The 13,053-nt window shown below is 37.2% G+C and overlaps 1 protein-coding gene across 1 annotated transcript; it reads left to right on the top strand.

The window, feature by feature from the left end:
- The first annotated feature begins 9,497 nt into the window (after positions 1 to 9,497).
- On the top strand, positions 9,498 to 12,574 carry LOC146681453 (uncharacterized). Its single transcript, XM_085448741.1, has 4 exons — positions 9,498 to 10,333; positions 10,954 to 11,106; positions 11,457 to 11,546; positions 12,022 to 12,574. The coding sequence occupies exons 1-4, from the start codon at positions 9,527 to 9,529 to the stop codon at positions 12,328 to 12,330; spliced, it is 1,359 nt and encodes a 452-aa protein (XP_085304867.1). The 5' UTR covers positions 9,498 to 9,526; the 3' UTR covers positions 12,331 to 12,574.
- Positions 12,575 to 13,053: the final 479 nt, after the last annotated feature.

The following is a 13,053-nucleotide window of genomic DNA, read 5'->3' as shown; positions in this document are numbered from 1 at the left end:
AGGGCACACCAAACAGCAAACAATACTCTCAGGGTGCACAACCACTCCTTGTTGCCCCCATAAGACAGTGTGAAAATACACATGAAACAATAACAAAATACAAGAAACTAATAAAATCAGTGCTTTCTTAACATAAATTAAGAAATCATGTGCAAGAACAACATACATGAAACAATGTTTTGAAAATATATTTAAAATTTCGGTAGCCACATCCAGGTCTGATTAAAGTGAGCACTGTCGAAAAAAAAAAAAAACAAAAAAAAAAAAAAGGGGCAGGGATAGCTCAGTAGGTAGAGTGGTAGCCCCATGATCGGAAGGTCGGGGGTTCGACTCCACTGAACGGCTACCCTGAGGTACCTCCGAGCAAGGTACCGTCCCTACACACTGCTCCCCGGGCGCTGCACTGGCGGCTGCCCACTGCTTCACTGGGTGAATGGGTTAAATGCAGAGGAACTATTTTCCTATGGGGACTAACACGCACACTTTTTTCAGGGGATCACTTAAATAAAACCTGTTTGACAATGTGAAGTAAGATCTCAAAAAGCAACAGTCATGCCACAATTTCACTGACAGCTATCTGTCTTGTTAGAGCCATTTCTAAGGCTCTATCACTCACCAAACCAGGGTGATACCCATCAACCATTATGAGGTAAACTTAAAACAGAGGTAAGCCTTTACAGGAGTGGCTGGCCCACCAAAATGACTCCAAGAGCACATTGATGACTCGTCCAGGTCACAAAAGAACCCAGTGCAACATCAAATGCACTGGCTCATGCAGCAGGGCAATGATCCAAAACAGCAAGTCAAAAGATAAATAAATAAATACTGTAAAGGTTTTGAAGCAGCCTGATCAAAGTCCAGACTCACATCAGACTGATTTGCTTTGGCGTGACCAAACAGGTCGTTTGCGTGATGAAAAACCATTCAGTGTGGTTGACTTCAACAGTTCTGAAATGATCATTTCAAAATGGTATTTTGTATTTACTCTGGTTATTTTTGTCTCATTTCTAACATTTGTTTAATGATCTGAAACATGTAATTGTGACAAATGTGTAAAAACCATTTAATTCTGAGTACATTCATTTACTGACACAAATTTTCTCAGTAGTATCTATCAACATCTAATAACAATTATTAATGAACGTAACAAATGAATGCCCTACACTCAGGACAGACAACTGATTAATACAGTTTTTTGTTTGCTTCTATGAGGGAGTTACTAACAACTCTGATGGTAGGTGATCTTTCAAAAACAGCAATACAGCACTGATAGCCTTTAGCTACATGGAAAAAAACAGTGCCAATATATTAAAGCAGATGCAAAGACAAGAAAATTTCCTATGTGTGTATCACAAAAGATGAAATGATAATAACTAGGAAGTGGTTTAGGAAAAAAATACATGAATAAAACATGTATGTATGTGACTCTTTTTAAACGATACATCTGTGTGCCACAGAGAGAGACGGACATCTTAAAGTTCTGTCTTGTCTTTAACGTCTGAAAGGAAAAGGAAAAAGTATGACTTGTCACATAAAAAAAATTGGTACCGAACAAATCACAAACACAAAAATCACAAATAATTAAGTCAAACAATTCAGCAGATCCAGTACCTAACACAAAATACTGAAGCTAAAAAAATAAAGATTTTGAATGATGCTAAACCCTGCCTGGCCTTTGAGTGAAGTGCTTTGAGGGAGAGTCAGTGATAGCAACACAATTGTGCTACATGTAAACTCTCAAAACATGATCATTAAAGAATGATCCTGAAGCCTTGCAAAATGCCTCATCATAGCAAATCTCCTTGTGCCTAAAACGAGTGGAGCGCGTTTGACCTTCTCTGCAGTACCAACACATGGGGCTTTTTTTCTAAAAATAAAGAAAAATGATTAAACCTTACTGTACAGCAACGATCACTGTAAATCATGACCAAATCATAACTATTCCCTGGAAAACAACATATTTGTTTATTTATTTTTTGGACATTTATAAACGTGTATATTTATTTATATTGAGTTGTGTATTATATTTAGTATTCATGTATAAAATGTCTACAAAAATATCAAGTTTTTCAAGAACAGAATTGTGAGACAACAGTAATTAAAAAGGACAAAAATGCATTTGTTTGTTTGTTATTAGACCTGTGTTTGTTAGTTAATAATGTTTCCAGCTGCCCTTTTTTGCCAAAGGCGCTCTGCCATCTGTAAAGGATTTTGCTAGCTTATAGGAAATGACATTTACATGACATGTTCCTGTCTGTTATTCATTTGATGTGTTCTCTGTAACAGCAGGAGATGAAATCACCCAATAACTGTCATTAAAAAGCTCATTGCACATCTATTTGGTTATCACACATTATAATATATTCTGTTTTCATTGTCACTGAGTAGATATAGGCTGTATTAGCAGAAATATTTGGGTTTTTTAAGAAGAACACAGTTGTACGTGTTGAGTACCATCATCAGAGACAGTCAGTAAATCAGGAAACCACATTTTACTCATAATTAGATTATAAATACTATATTATGATGAAAATTCAGATTAGTGTAGTTATGATGTTTTCAGAATCAGATACCAAGGAAATCCTGTAAAACCAGGAAAAAGTTTTACTTTTTTATTTATTCACACCGATATTTATTTTTGTTATTGATTTTATATTATTTTTAGCAGCCTTTTTTGTTGCTTTTAGTGCGAACAGTGCAGATAATAAATGCTTGCAATTTATTGTTTGGGTTTTATTTAGCTCTTGCTATTGTCCATGTTCACTCACTATCACACTACCATATTGTTATCAATAATGTCGGTCATTTCTGCTTTTCTTCAATGAAGAGCCAAAGGTTGTTAAAAGAACACCATCTTGAATGTGACTTTGGTTCAAATCAACCAAAAAATGTTTGATTTATAGACTCAAACTGTTTTTGGGCAGATTTTTTTTCAGTATTTATTTTTTTAAGTAACTTGACTGATTCTTTTATAGTGGTTTCTCTACTCCTTAAGCGCTTTCGCTCTGATTAACACATTGCAGAGCAACTTAAGATTTAGTATCTAAATCCTGCATAACTACTCCACCATATATTAGCATAATAGCTTGGCAAAACTGTTCAAACCCTGCCCCAGAGAGAAAAAAACAAAAAAGTGCAGACTCCTTGAATCTAAATAAAAAAGGCATATGTTTACCACTGTGAAAACTAATGATTTAAAATATTAGCAAGAAGTTCACTTTAATTAGATTTAATTTATATAGGGCCAAACACAAAAGCAGTTGGCTCAAGGCACTTTATATGCAAGGTAAAGACTAAACTATAATACAAGTAAGAGACAAAATTTTGAAATATTTCACTTCTCTACCTCTAGGAGGATGTGTGAATGGTATGCATTTCAACTTAATGGAACTAATATAAATACTACATGGATGCTGCCAGTACTGACATTTCATGCACAGTTTGACAATGATGGTTAAATAATGCTGAGATCTGGTTCAGATTATCAGGTGGTATTGATGAAGGTGGGTTTACACCTGATGAAAAACATTTGGGAACCACTGCTTTAAACAACAAGTTAATTCAAACGTACTTATGTAGCACTTTTAATCTCAAGACATTTTGCCGTGCATTGCACTCAAATAAATGCATCTGAAAACATTTACCCAGAACCCACATCCACCTCACACATGTAAACCAGAAACAAACAGCTAGAGTACCCCACACTTGTGCGTGCCCACACACACACACACACACACACACACACACACACACACACACACACACACACACACACACACACACACACACACCCACACACACAGAGTAACAAGTAAGAACCCTGAGAAATGCTTTCAGTTTAGCATTAAATGTGGATGCAGATGTCGAAGATCTCAGGTCACATCGACAGTTTGTTCCACTGAAAAGGATTAAACTAATCCAAAGCATCATCAATCTGGGGCTCACCACTTGAGAGGAAGACTTTTCAGTCCTGCTCCTAGACCTAAGTGACTGTCAGGGTTCCTGGGTCATTGACCCATGCAGTGTTTTTTAAAGTTTTGGACTTTGTCACTTTTTATTTTCCACGTGTTTTTTGTTTTATTATCTTAGTCATCTGTCTGTGTTCTGTTCTACTTCCTATATATCATTAGTTAGATTATTAGTTGATCCAAATCACAAATCTGTTTGGTGTTGTGTCAGGAAGGGTGTCTGTTAGAAACTGATTTGTTTCCACATTTTCACAGTTTCCCGGTTCTGACCCATTATTATGGAATTACATAGAATAAAAGGCTTTATTGGGATTGTATTGTATTATGAGGTCTTTAATATAAGATTATTCAAGACATTGTATGTGACGAAAATCATTTTAAATTTGATTCTGGATCTAACATGGAGCCAATGAAGAGAAGCCAATATAAATATAAGTAAACTAATGAAGAAGATCTGTAATTATTTATTTGTCTGCTTTCCTGCATGTTCAGCATGCTAGTCTATTTTTTGCATCACTTCCTCTTTGCCACATTGACAAACTCAGTATTTACATCATTACTCTTTAGTCCAGTAATTTTTTTTGCCTGCCTTCTGTAAGCCAATCAGCCTCAGCCTCTTATATGCTACCTATTTAATGAAATACTTCTTCTTTATTTTTTATTTTTTGGCACAAGCAGAGCAAAGTGAACTGGAATCACATTCCTTGTATAGACTTAGCCAAAACAAGGTCCTGTCCTAATTCCTACACTGAAAAAAAGGGACTGGCCATCTCTTGGATTTATATTAGCATCTTGCGTGTATTTAACACAAGTACCTCATGTTTTAAGGTTAGGTGTAACTATTTAGTGTAGAAACTACATGATATGCAGAGAAGGTACATTAATTTGTTCATATCACGTTCAAGTGAAGTAAGACAATAATGAAGCAATGTCAAATCTCGCGATATCGCACGTAATTTCATCTTGCGTTCTTTTGATCGTGGGTGAGGACTGCCGCCATCTCAGTAACGTCGTGCTGCCCGCCACTACTTTTTTGGTAAGTTGCTGCCTGCCACTACTTTTTTTTTGGTATATATGTTGATTTTCTGAATGAATATTTTCAAAATTACACCCAAATGTGGTTTAATGTATAGTGTGTCACCATGTAACGTTAACGTTAAATAAAGAATTGGCGCGTTTTCATTTGAATTTTTTTTTTGACAAGGAGCCGTTAAGTTGCAATTAACTTAACTCTAACATTGTTTGGTCTTGAATTTCAATTAGTTTGCAAAATGACTGTTCAGTTACATTATTCAACAGTGTGTATTGCACCGTGGTGAGATTTTGGCTACGTCCACGCATACACGGGTATTTTTGAAAACGGAGATTTTCCGTTTTCGTTTTAAAAAATAATCCCGTCCACACATAAAGGCAGAAATGAAGGAAAACGCTATTATTTCAATTTCAATTCAATTCAATTCAATTTTATTTATATAGCGCCAAATCACAACAAAAGTCGCCTCAAGGCGACTTTTGTTGCTGCTTTGAACATCCCAAAGCAGCAGGTGGCGATATATGCCTAACCGTGCAGAAATGTTGGCCAATCAGAAGTCTAGAAGCCTCGGTGGGAAAAAGTAAACAAAGCTGGGGCATAGAAGCGGAACCAAGTCGTATGTGTGGAGGGACAGTAACTGTGTGTATATGTAAGCATTTAAGCACTGCAGAGAGTAGAATTAACAGTATTGTAGAAATTCATTTCACCGAAACAATAACGTGGCGCACAGTGTGACGTAGCCTTTGACTATCAAACCACCTCTGCTAATGTAATCGGCGGCATTAAGTTAGCTTACGCCCCTCAACGCCTTTTTTTTTTTTTTTTTTTTTTTGCTGCAGATTGAGAGACAAAGTCTATTCGCATTTCACTTGAAGTAAGCTGCTGGATCGGGGGTTTGAGTTGTTGTGGTAAGAACGTGACATTGTATTTTGTCAAAGTTTTCGTAATTAATTATGATACCGATAATATGCAAATATATGCAGTACAGTACACTCAAGCACTATTAAATATATGAATTCTAAGTACAGCTATCATTTATGCAATCTCTTTGCAATCAGTAATTTGTTTAACTCTGTCCAAAAATTGGGTTATTAATATTACACTTTGTGAATTGCTTGTCATACGTAATTTAGAGAGTCATCATTAGATTTAAGGGTTCATCCTTTTACTGTTGTGTATACCTTCCCATTGTTGTTCTCTTCATTCAATAATGCATCCTTGAAATATCAAACACCATTTTGTCCTCACTACACCTCACTCCTTCTTTATTTTCTCTTTTACAGTGAATGGTGCTAGAAGTGTTGCAGTGACATAGTAAATGTGGCAATGTAAGACCTGCCCTTCAGTTTTTCCAAGTAGGTCACATATTCTGAAACATTATCGAGTGAGACATAGGCACTTTGGAAATAATAATCGTATTCCATGTGTTCATGCAAGCTGTCCATGCAGTTCTAAAACATGGAATGCACTATTAATTCATTTGAATAGATGCCACGCTGTTAAAAATAGTCATCAGTCACAGGGATGTACATTTAGCTGTCATTTGTGTTCTTGTAAGGATCTTGTGTCTGAGAGAGATTACTGGACTCACATTAATGCCCACTTGAAGAAAAATGAGGTTGTAACTTGTATGTTTTTGGACTGCAAATTCAAAACAAACGTCTTCGGATCTTTTAGATCCCACAAGAGTAGGAAACACAGGTGTTATTCAGTAAAAAATCTTAAACCAGGAATAGTAGTATCAGACACAGTTGCTTATCCAGAATCTGCCTCCAGTACCTTTGATGAACACATTGGTGAGGGTGCTCAGCCTGGTAGCAGTGCTGATGCTTCACATAACCTCCCCAATGTAATTGAGCACAGTTTGGCAGCAGCTTTATTAAAATTGGAACATTTTTCTAATGTACCAAGCAGAGCAATTAATGATTTTTTGGTAGAACTTCATCACTTAAGCGACTGTCTCTCAAAATCTCATGCTGAAGGTGTTCTAGTGGACATTTTTAAGAAGAACAACCTTCAAGTTGACAGAGCTGTCATAGAGGAAATCACTACTTCTCTGTGGTTAGCAAATCCTCTAAATAAGGCCATAGAAAAGGGTGGGCCATTGAGTTCTTCATATCAACGTAATCAATATTACAAGGAAAATTTTAATGTTGTTGAACCAGTTGAATATATTTTAGATGTGAAAGAAAACAAAACATTGCAGTATATTCCCATCCTAGAATCCCTGCGAGTGCTGCTGAGTAGGAAAGATATTGTGGACAAGATAGTTAGAATTCATGAAACACGAAGGGAGACTTTGATAGGAAAAGAAATATTGTACAGGTCTTATAAGGATGGTCTGCATTGTAAGGAAAATACTTTGTTTTCAGGGGAAGAGCTAAGTTTATCCATAACTTTGTATGCTGATGACTTTGAGGTCTGTAACCCTTTGGGCACCTCCCGCAAAACTCACAAACTTTGTGCTGTGTACTGGGTACTGAATAATCTACCCCCAGATTCTCATTCTAATTTATCCTCAATTTTCCTGTGCATTTTGTGCAAAACTGACAACGTAAAATCATTTGGGTATGACAAGGTATTAGAGCCCCTATTACACGACCTAAGGTCTTTGGAAGTTGATGGAATTTTTGTCCCTCAACTGGACAAATCTCTGAAGGGGACAGTGCAGATTATTGCTGCTGACAATTTAGGAGCACATGGAATAGCAGGCTTTGTTGAGAACTTTACAGGCCCCTTCATTTGTCGTTTTTGTACAGCAACTGCTTCAGACATTCAATCACATGAGGTCAGGTCAGGAACTTTCATTCTCAGAACAAAAGAAACACATGAAACCCATGTCAGAGCAGCCATAGATAGTGGCACTAGCTATTTTGGAGTTAAAAGAGGCTGTCCTTTTACTGGAGCACTTTCTCATTTTCATGTTGTCAGTGGCTACCCTCCTGACATTGCCCATGATCTCTTTGAAGGCATTGTGCCTGTTGAAATAGCACATTGCCTCAAGTTACTGATATCAAAGAAGTATATCTCCTTGGATGATATAAACAATTCCATATTGCATTTCCCATACAAGTGGACAGACAAAACCAATAAGCCTCATACTTTGCCACAAAATCTTTCAAGCAGGAAAACCATAGGGGGCAATGCCCATGAAAACTGGTGCTTGTTAAGACTACTCCCATTTCTGATAGGCCCCAAAATCCCTGAACATGAGCCAGTATGGCAGGTCTTGTTGGATCTAAAACAGATTGTTGAGCTAGTGGTTTCTCCAGTTCACAGTGAAGAGTCTATTGCTTACCTTGAGAGCAAAATTTCAGATCATCGACAAAGGTATCAAGAGGTGTTTCCTAACAACAAATTGCTGCCTAAACACCACTACATAGAGCATTACCCACAACTAATTCAGCTTTTTGGGCCTCTCGTGGGACTTTGGACCATTAGATTTGAGGCTAAGCACAGTTTCTTTAAAAAGATTATGAAACACACCAGTTGCTTTAAAAACGTCCCTCTGTCTTTGGCTGTGAAGCATCAGTTTATGATTGGTTATCACCTGTCCTCTCCAAGTATTGATAAACCACTGCTGGATGTGTCAGAAGCATCCACTGTCCCATTAGATGTTTTAAAGGAAGAGCTAGCTCAAGCTTTCAAACAGAGAAATCCTTTTGTATCTGAAATACACATTGCAAAAAATGTTTGTAGGAAGGGAATACAATACAGGCCTGGTATGATAGTGGCATATGGTTCTTGTGGTGGCTTGCCTGAATTTGGGGAAATCCATCAAATATGCATTTTGCAGCAGGGACTATTTTTTGTGTTAAAACTGCTGTGTGGATGGTATTGTGAGCATTATGGAGCCTTTCAGCTGACTCCATCTCCGGCACGAGAACTTGCTCTTGTGGAAGTCTCGGAACTGGCTGATGAATACCCACTGGCTGCCTATGCAGTTGGAGGTATGCAGATGGTGACCTTGAAGAGATCAATCTGTGTCTTTGGGTAAGATCATTTAAAAACAATTGTGCTGGGTGATAAGTATGTTGTACCTCCATGTTTAACCTTGTTTGCGTGGGAAATCGTGATGGAATTGGTAACATCATGCACTGGTGGATGTGATTAAAGAAAAGGAAGGACTGTTGAAAAAGTGTGCACGGTGCACGGTGCTGTCACATATAAATGTGTATGGGATACCTTGGGCACACTAACTGGTGTTGTTTTGTTTTGTTTTTTCTCAGAGTTAAGTTGTATTAGTGTTATAATGATAAAATATGAGGTTTGTTATAAAACTGATTGTAATTACATTTTCCTATTCTTTCCTAACAGACAGTGAAGAATGAACATGACAGCTCCAGCTATTCTCAGAGTTATCCTTGGACCAGACAGTAGTCAGAGGGTCATGATTTCTGCTGGTCTGCCTTCAACTGTTGCTGAACTGGAAGCTGAAATAAAGACTCAGTGCAAAATAATGGAACCCTTCCGATTGCAGTTCATGGACACACTTTTTGGCAACGAGTTTGTGAACTTAACTTCAATGGAAGAAATCCAAGACAAAGCGACAATCAAAATTGTATACACATTCTTCCAACCTCAAGACCAAGGTGAAGACACATTTTCTTTTCCATCAACCAGTGCTCTTGATGACACATCTACTTCTGGTGACAGCACCGTGACTCTTTCATCTCCAGAGTCTACATCATCACGGTCTTCGTGGCCAGATTTGTTCTGCATTCCCAATTTCACATATGATGCTGAAATTAAGCTTGCGCAGGCCCATGTAGCTTTCAAAGAAAATGGGATGCTGCTGATCCCTGATCCAAAGCTGAAGTCCGACATTTTGGAGGGTTTAATCCAGGAGGTAGTCAAGCACACAGTCTACCTCACAGACAGTAAGTTTGACCAAGTTGCAGAGGCACTCATCCTGAAGCATCCATGTTTAAAACAAAGAGGCTCACACAGTGGCTATGCGGGATGGAAGTTGAGCCTCAAATACAAGTTATCAAACTACCGCACAAATCTCCGCAAAATAGGATGTCCTGAAGTATGTGTGAATTCTTTGAAAAATAAGCCAGCTGAGAAATGTTCCCCTGCTTCTGCCGTTAAGCGACCAAAGAGGGGTGAAGTGGATTACTGCCCCTCTTTTCCACTTGGAGAAAGTGAACAGTCCCTTGAGAAGATGAGGGTTGAACTCCTTTCCGATGTGAAGAGGCGCAACAACAGAGAGACAGTCATGGATAAAATGAACAGAACATATGCATTGAGAAGACAAGAAGTCATTTTTGATGCTCCCATGATCAGAAATGTACAAGAGAGATGGCCGGCTCTTTTCTTCCCAGCAGAGGTAATTTAAGTACGGAAAAGAGGACAGCAAAAAAAAAAATGCATTAACCCTCTCAGGCTCAAATTAAGTTTTTGTTGCTAATGCACAACCAAGTCCCGCAGTGGTACTTCTGAGTAAAAAAAAAACCTCATAAAATATGTATGTGGGGTAATCAGGTTGTTAGTTTTTAACTGTTGCAAATCGGCAACGCCTGCCTCAAGAGGATTAACTAGTTGTGTCATAGATGTGTTAATGTGTAAAGGTAGTCCATATGGAAAAGATATATATAAATATTCTAAAGTTTGTATCTGTCTTTTGTGAAACTTGTATGAAAAGCATACATGAGAGAAAACAGATATAAGATCCCTTGAAAAATTATATAAATGAAACTTTTGGATACTTACTAAAATAATATATGAAAGTGGCCACTTTCATGAGTAAATCATATAAGTCTTATGTGATTTACTATATCAAGCAAGCCAAATCTGATGCAAGTCTTTAATAAGTTTTTTCTATTTCTTTTTCATATGGGAGTGCTTGACTTTATTAGGATGTGTGTCCATATATTGCATAGCAGAGTCCAGATGAAGAACTATGCTCTATACCAGCCATTATTTGAAAATAATTTCATGTTGTTTCAGATAAACGCAGAGTTCAAACGCATCACAACCATGACTTTACAGTCCAGGTTTCTGTCGCAGCTTGACTATCTCTCCGAAAGTCTCCTGAAAGTGTTTGCAACGCGATCAGGGGAGCAGGGCAGGAAGATAAAGGATGTAACTGCCATGATGACAGTAAGAACTTTTAAATTATTTAACTACAAAGTGTATATGCATTGCATTAGGTCAGTAAAAGATTTATACGTTGCATCCTTTGCAAAGCTCAACTTTTACTTGTGAGTACCAATTCTACTGAAAGGACCCTATCATTTTCGTCATGCATTTAGTGTCCCACTGTGAAAAATTGATCTTTTTTATATGATCTGGAAACTATTTAGTCCACTCCCTAAAAATCATGTCAAACTTTTGAAAATTGTTTTGCTGGTGTTGCATGTTGATGACTGGTTCAAAAACACTGTCTTTGATCACTTTCTTCTATGCTACTGAAAATTTATCTTTTTTTTTTCTTTGTTATAATTCTTAAGGATGACATTGATGCTCGAAGGGAGTCCCTCATCAAAGGACTGTGCTTCTATCTGAATGAAAATCCTGACATCTTGGTGCAGGAGTACATGGTGAGTGTTTTATGAGTAGATTGTGGCTTTGCAACGTTTTTCAAAATGTATTCAGATAGCCATTTAATTCTCCTTGGACTAGGCAGGCCTAGTAGTCCTCTTTAATAATATGGCAAAGAGATTCTAACACTGAGATTAAAACAAAAGGTTAAACTTGTTCGCTACATCGCTTTTGTTTGGAAAAAAAATTGCCCAACTGTGAGGCTGAAAGAAAATCTAAATTCTTCTGAGTGACATAGCCTGGCTTGCTGGTGGGCCAATGACTTTCTAACAAAAGACTAATGTAGACCTTGAATGCCCTTCATTTGAAATAAAAAAAAAACAAAAAAAACTTTGTGTGTGTGTGTTCTATTTGTTGTTGTTGTTTTTTTCGTTTAGAAACAGATCATGAATGGCAGCATGACAGGGCACTGAATGTAAAAAAGAGGATTTGTCTAAAAAAGGAATCTTAAAGAAATGTTTTATCTTTAACCAGGACATGACCGAGGCCACTGCACTGACTGCTATAGAGAAAACAACGGTGGGCATTTATGTCTCCAGAGATACGCCAGGCAATGACTGTCCTGATGTTGGCATCATCATCGAGGGTGTGGTGGTTCTTCAGGATTTGGATAGTGTGGCCCTTGCAGTTGCCATGCTTTTTGGACTGTTTTACTCGTTGAACATGAGTTACCCATCACAGCTCCGCTACACCTTTGAGGTCATTCAGAAGGTGGTAATGGAATTGGATGCAACTCTGCTCTCAAGAAAAGCCCAAAATTTAAAGACAAAACTGCTCATGTAAAGAAAGTTCACTGTTGCTCGGCATGTGAGGTGGTTTGCTCTCTCACTTGTTCTCCTGCATTTTGGAGGTTCGATATCAACGACAAATCAGTGTTCACTATTGTGTACTTTGTAAATGCCATATAGATGGGGCCTGGCTTGGTTTTGTTGTTTCCTTTTTGCTCTCTGTTCAAGTTTTCTAATTGGCAGCATTTTTAGATTTTGGTTTATTTGTTTTTAAAAGTGAAGAAATGTAGGATTGTTCACCCCAAATAGTCCCATCATGGCTATGTGAAACAGCATTTTAGGTTTAATGTAGTTGGTGTAAGATTGCTTTGATGGTTTTATGTTTTAAACCAAGATGTTTCATTATGATCATTGCTGGAATTTTTGAAACTTTTTTTGTATTTGTTAAATTTTTTTAAGTCACTCTATCACTGTTATTTCTGTGGCTCTTTAATAAAGGTTTTGACTTGCAAGTGGTATTTTTTTCTTTTTTTAGTAATTAGGGCAAAATGCATAATGTTAATGATAAGGTTAATAGGTAGGTGTTTCCCAATCCAGTAATTTTAGAGTTAATGGTAACTAACATTATGTTAAATTATTTACAATTGTAATTGTTCATTTAATCTTAAAACCTTAAGCAGAATTTTTTGTATTACTGTTCTCTTTCAAAAAGGTAACCTGTGTTTTTCTGTGTTTTGTCAAGTCAATCATGGCATAGATATTAGACCTTTTAGTTTAT

This window comes from Copadichromis virginalis, linkage group LG23 (genome assembly GCF_057382275.1).
Source record: "Copadichromis virginalis isolate Kocher_CV1m ecotype Utaka linkage group LG23, C_Virginalis_male_GT1.1, whole genome shotgun sequence".
Classification (NCBI taxonomy): Eukaryota; Metazoa; Chordata; class Actinopteri; order Cichliformes; family Cichlidae; genus Copadichromis; species Copadichromis virginalis.
The sequence above is the reverse complement of the archived record's forward strand: the minus strand, read 5'-3'. Positions and strand labels throughout refer to the sequence as shown.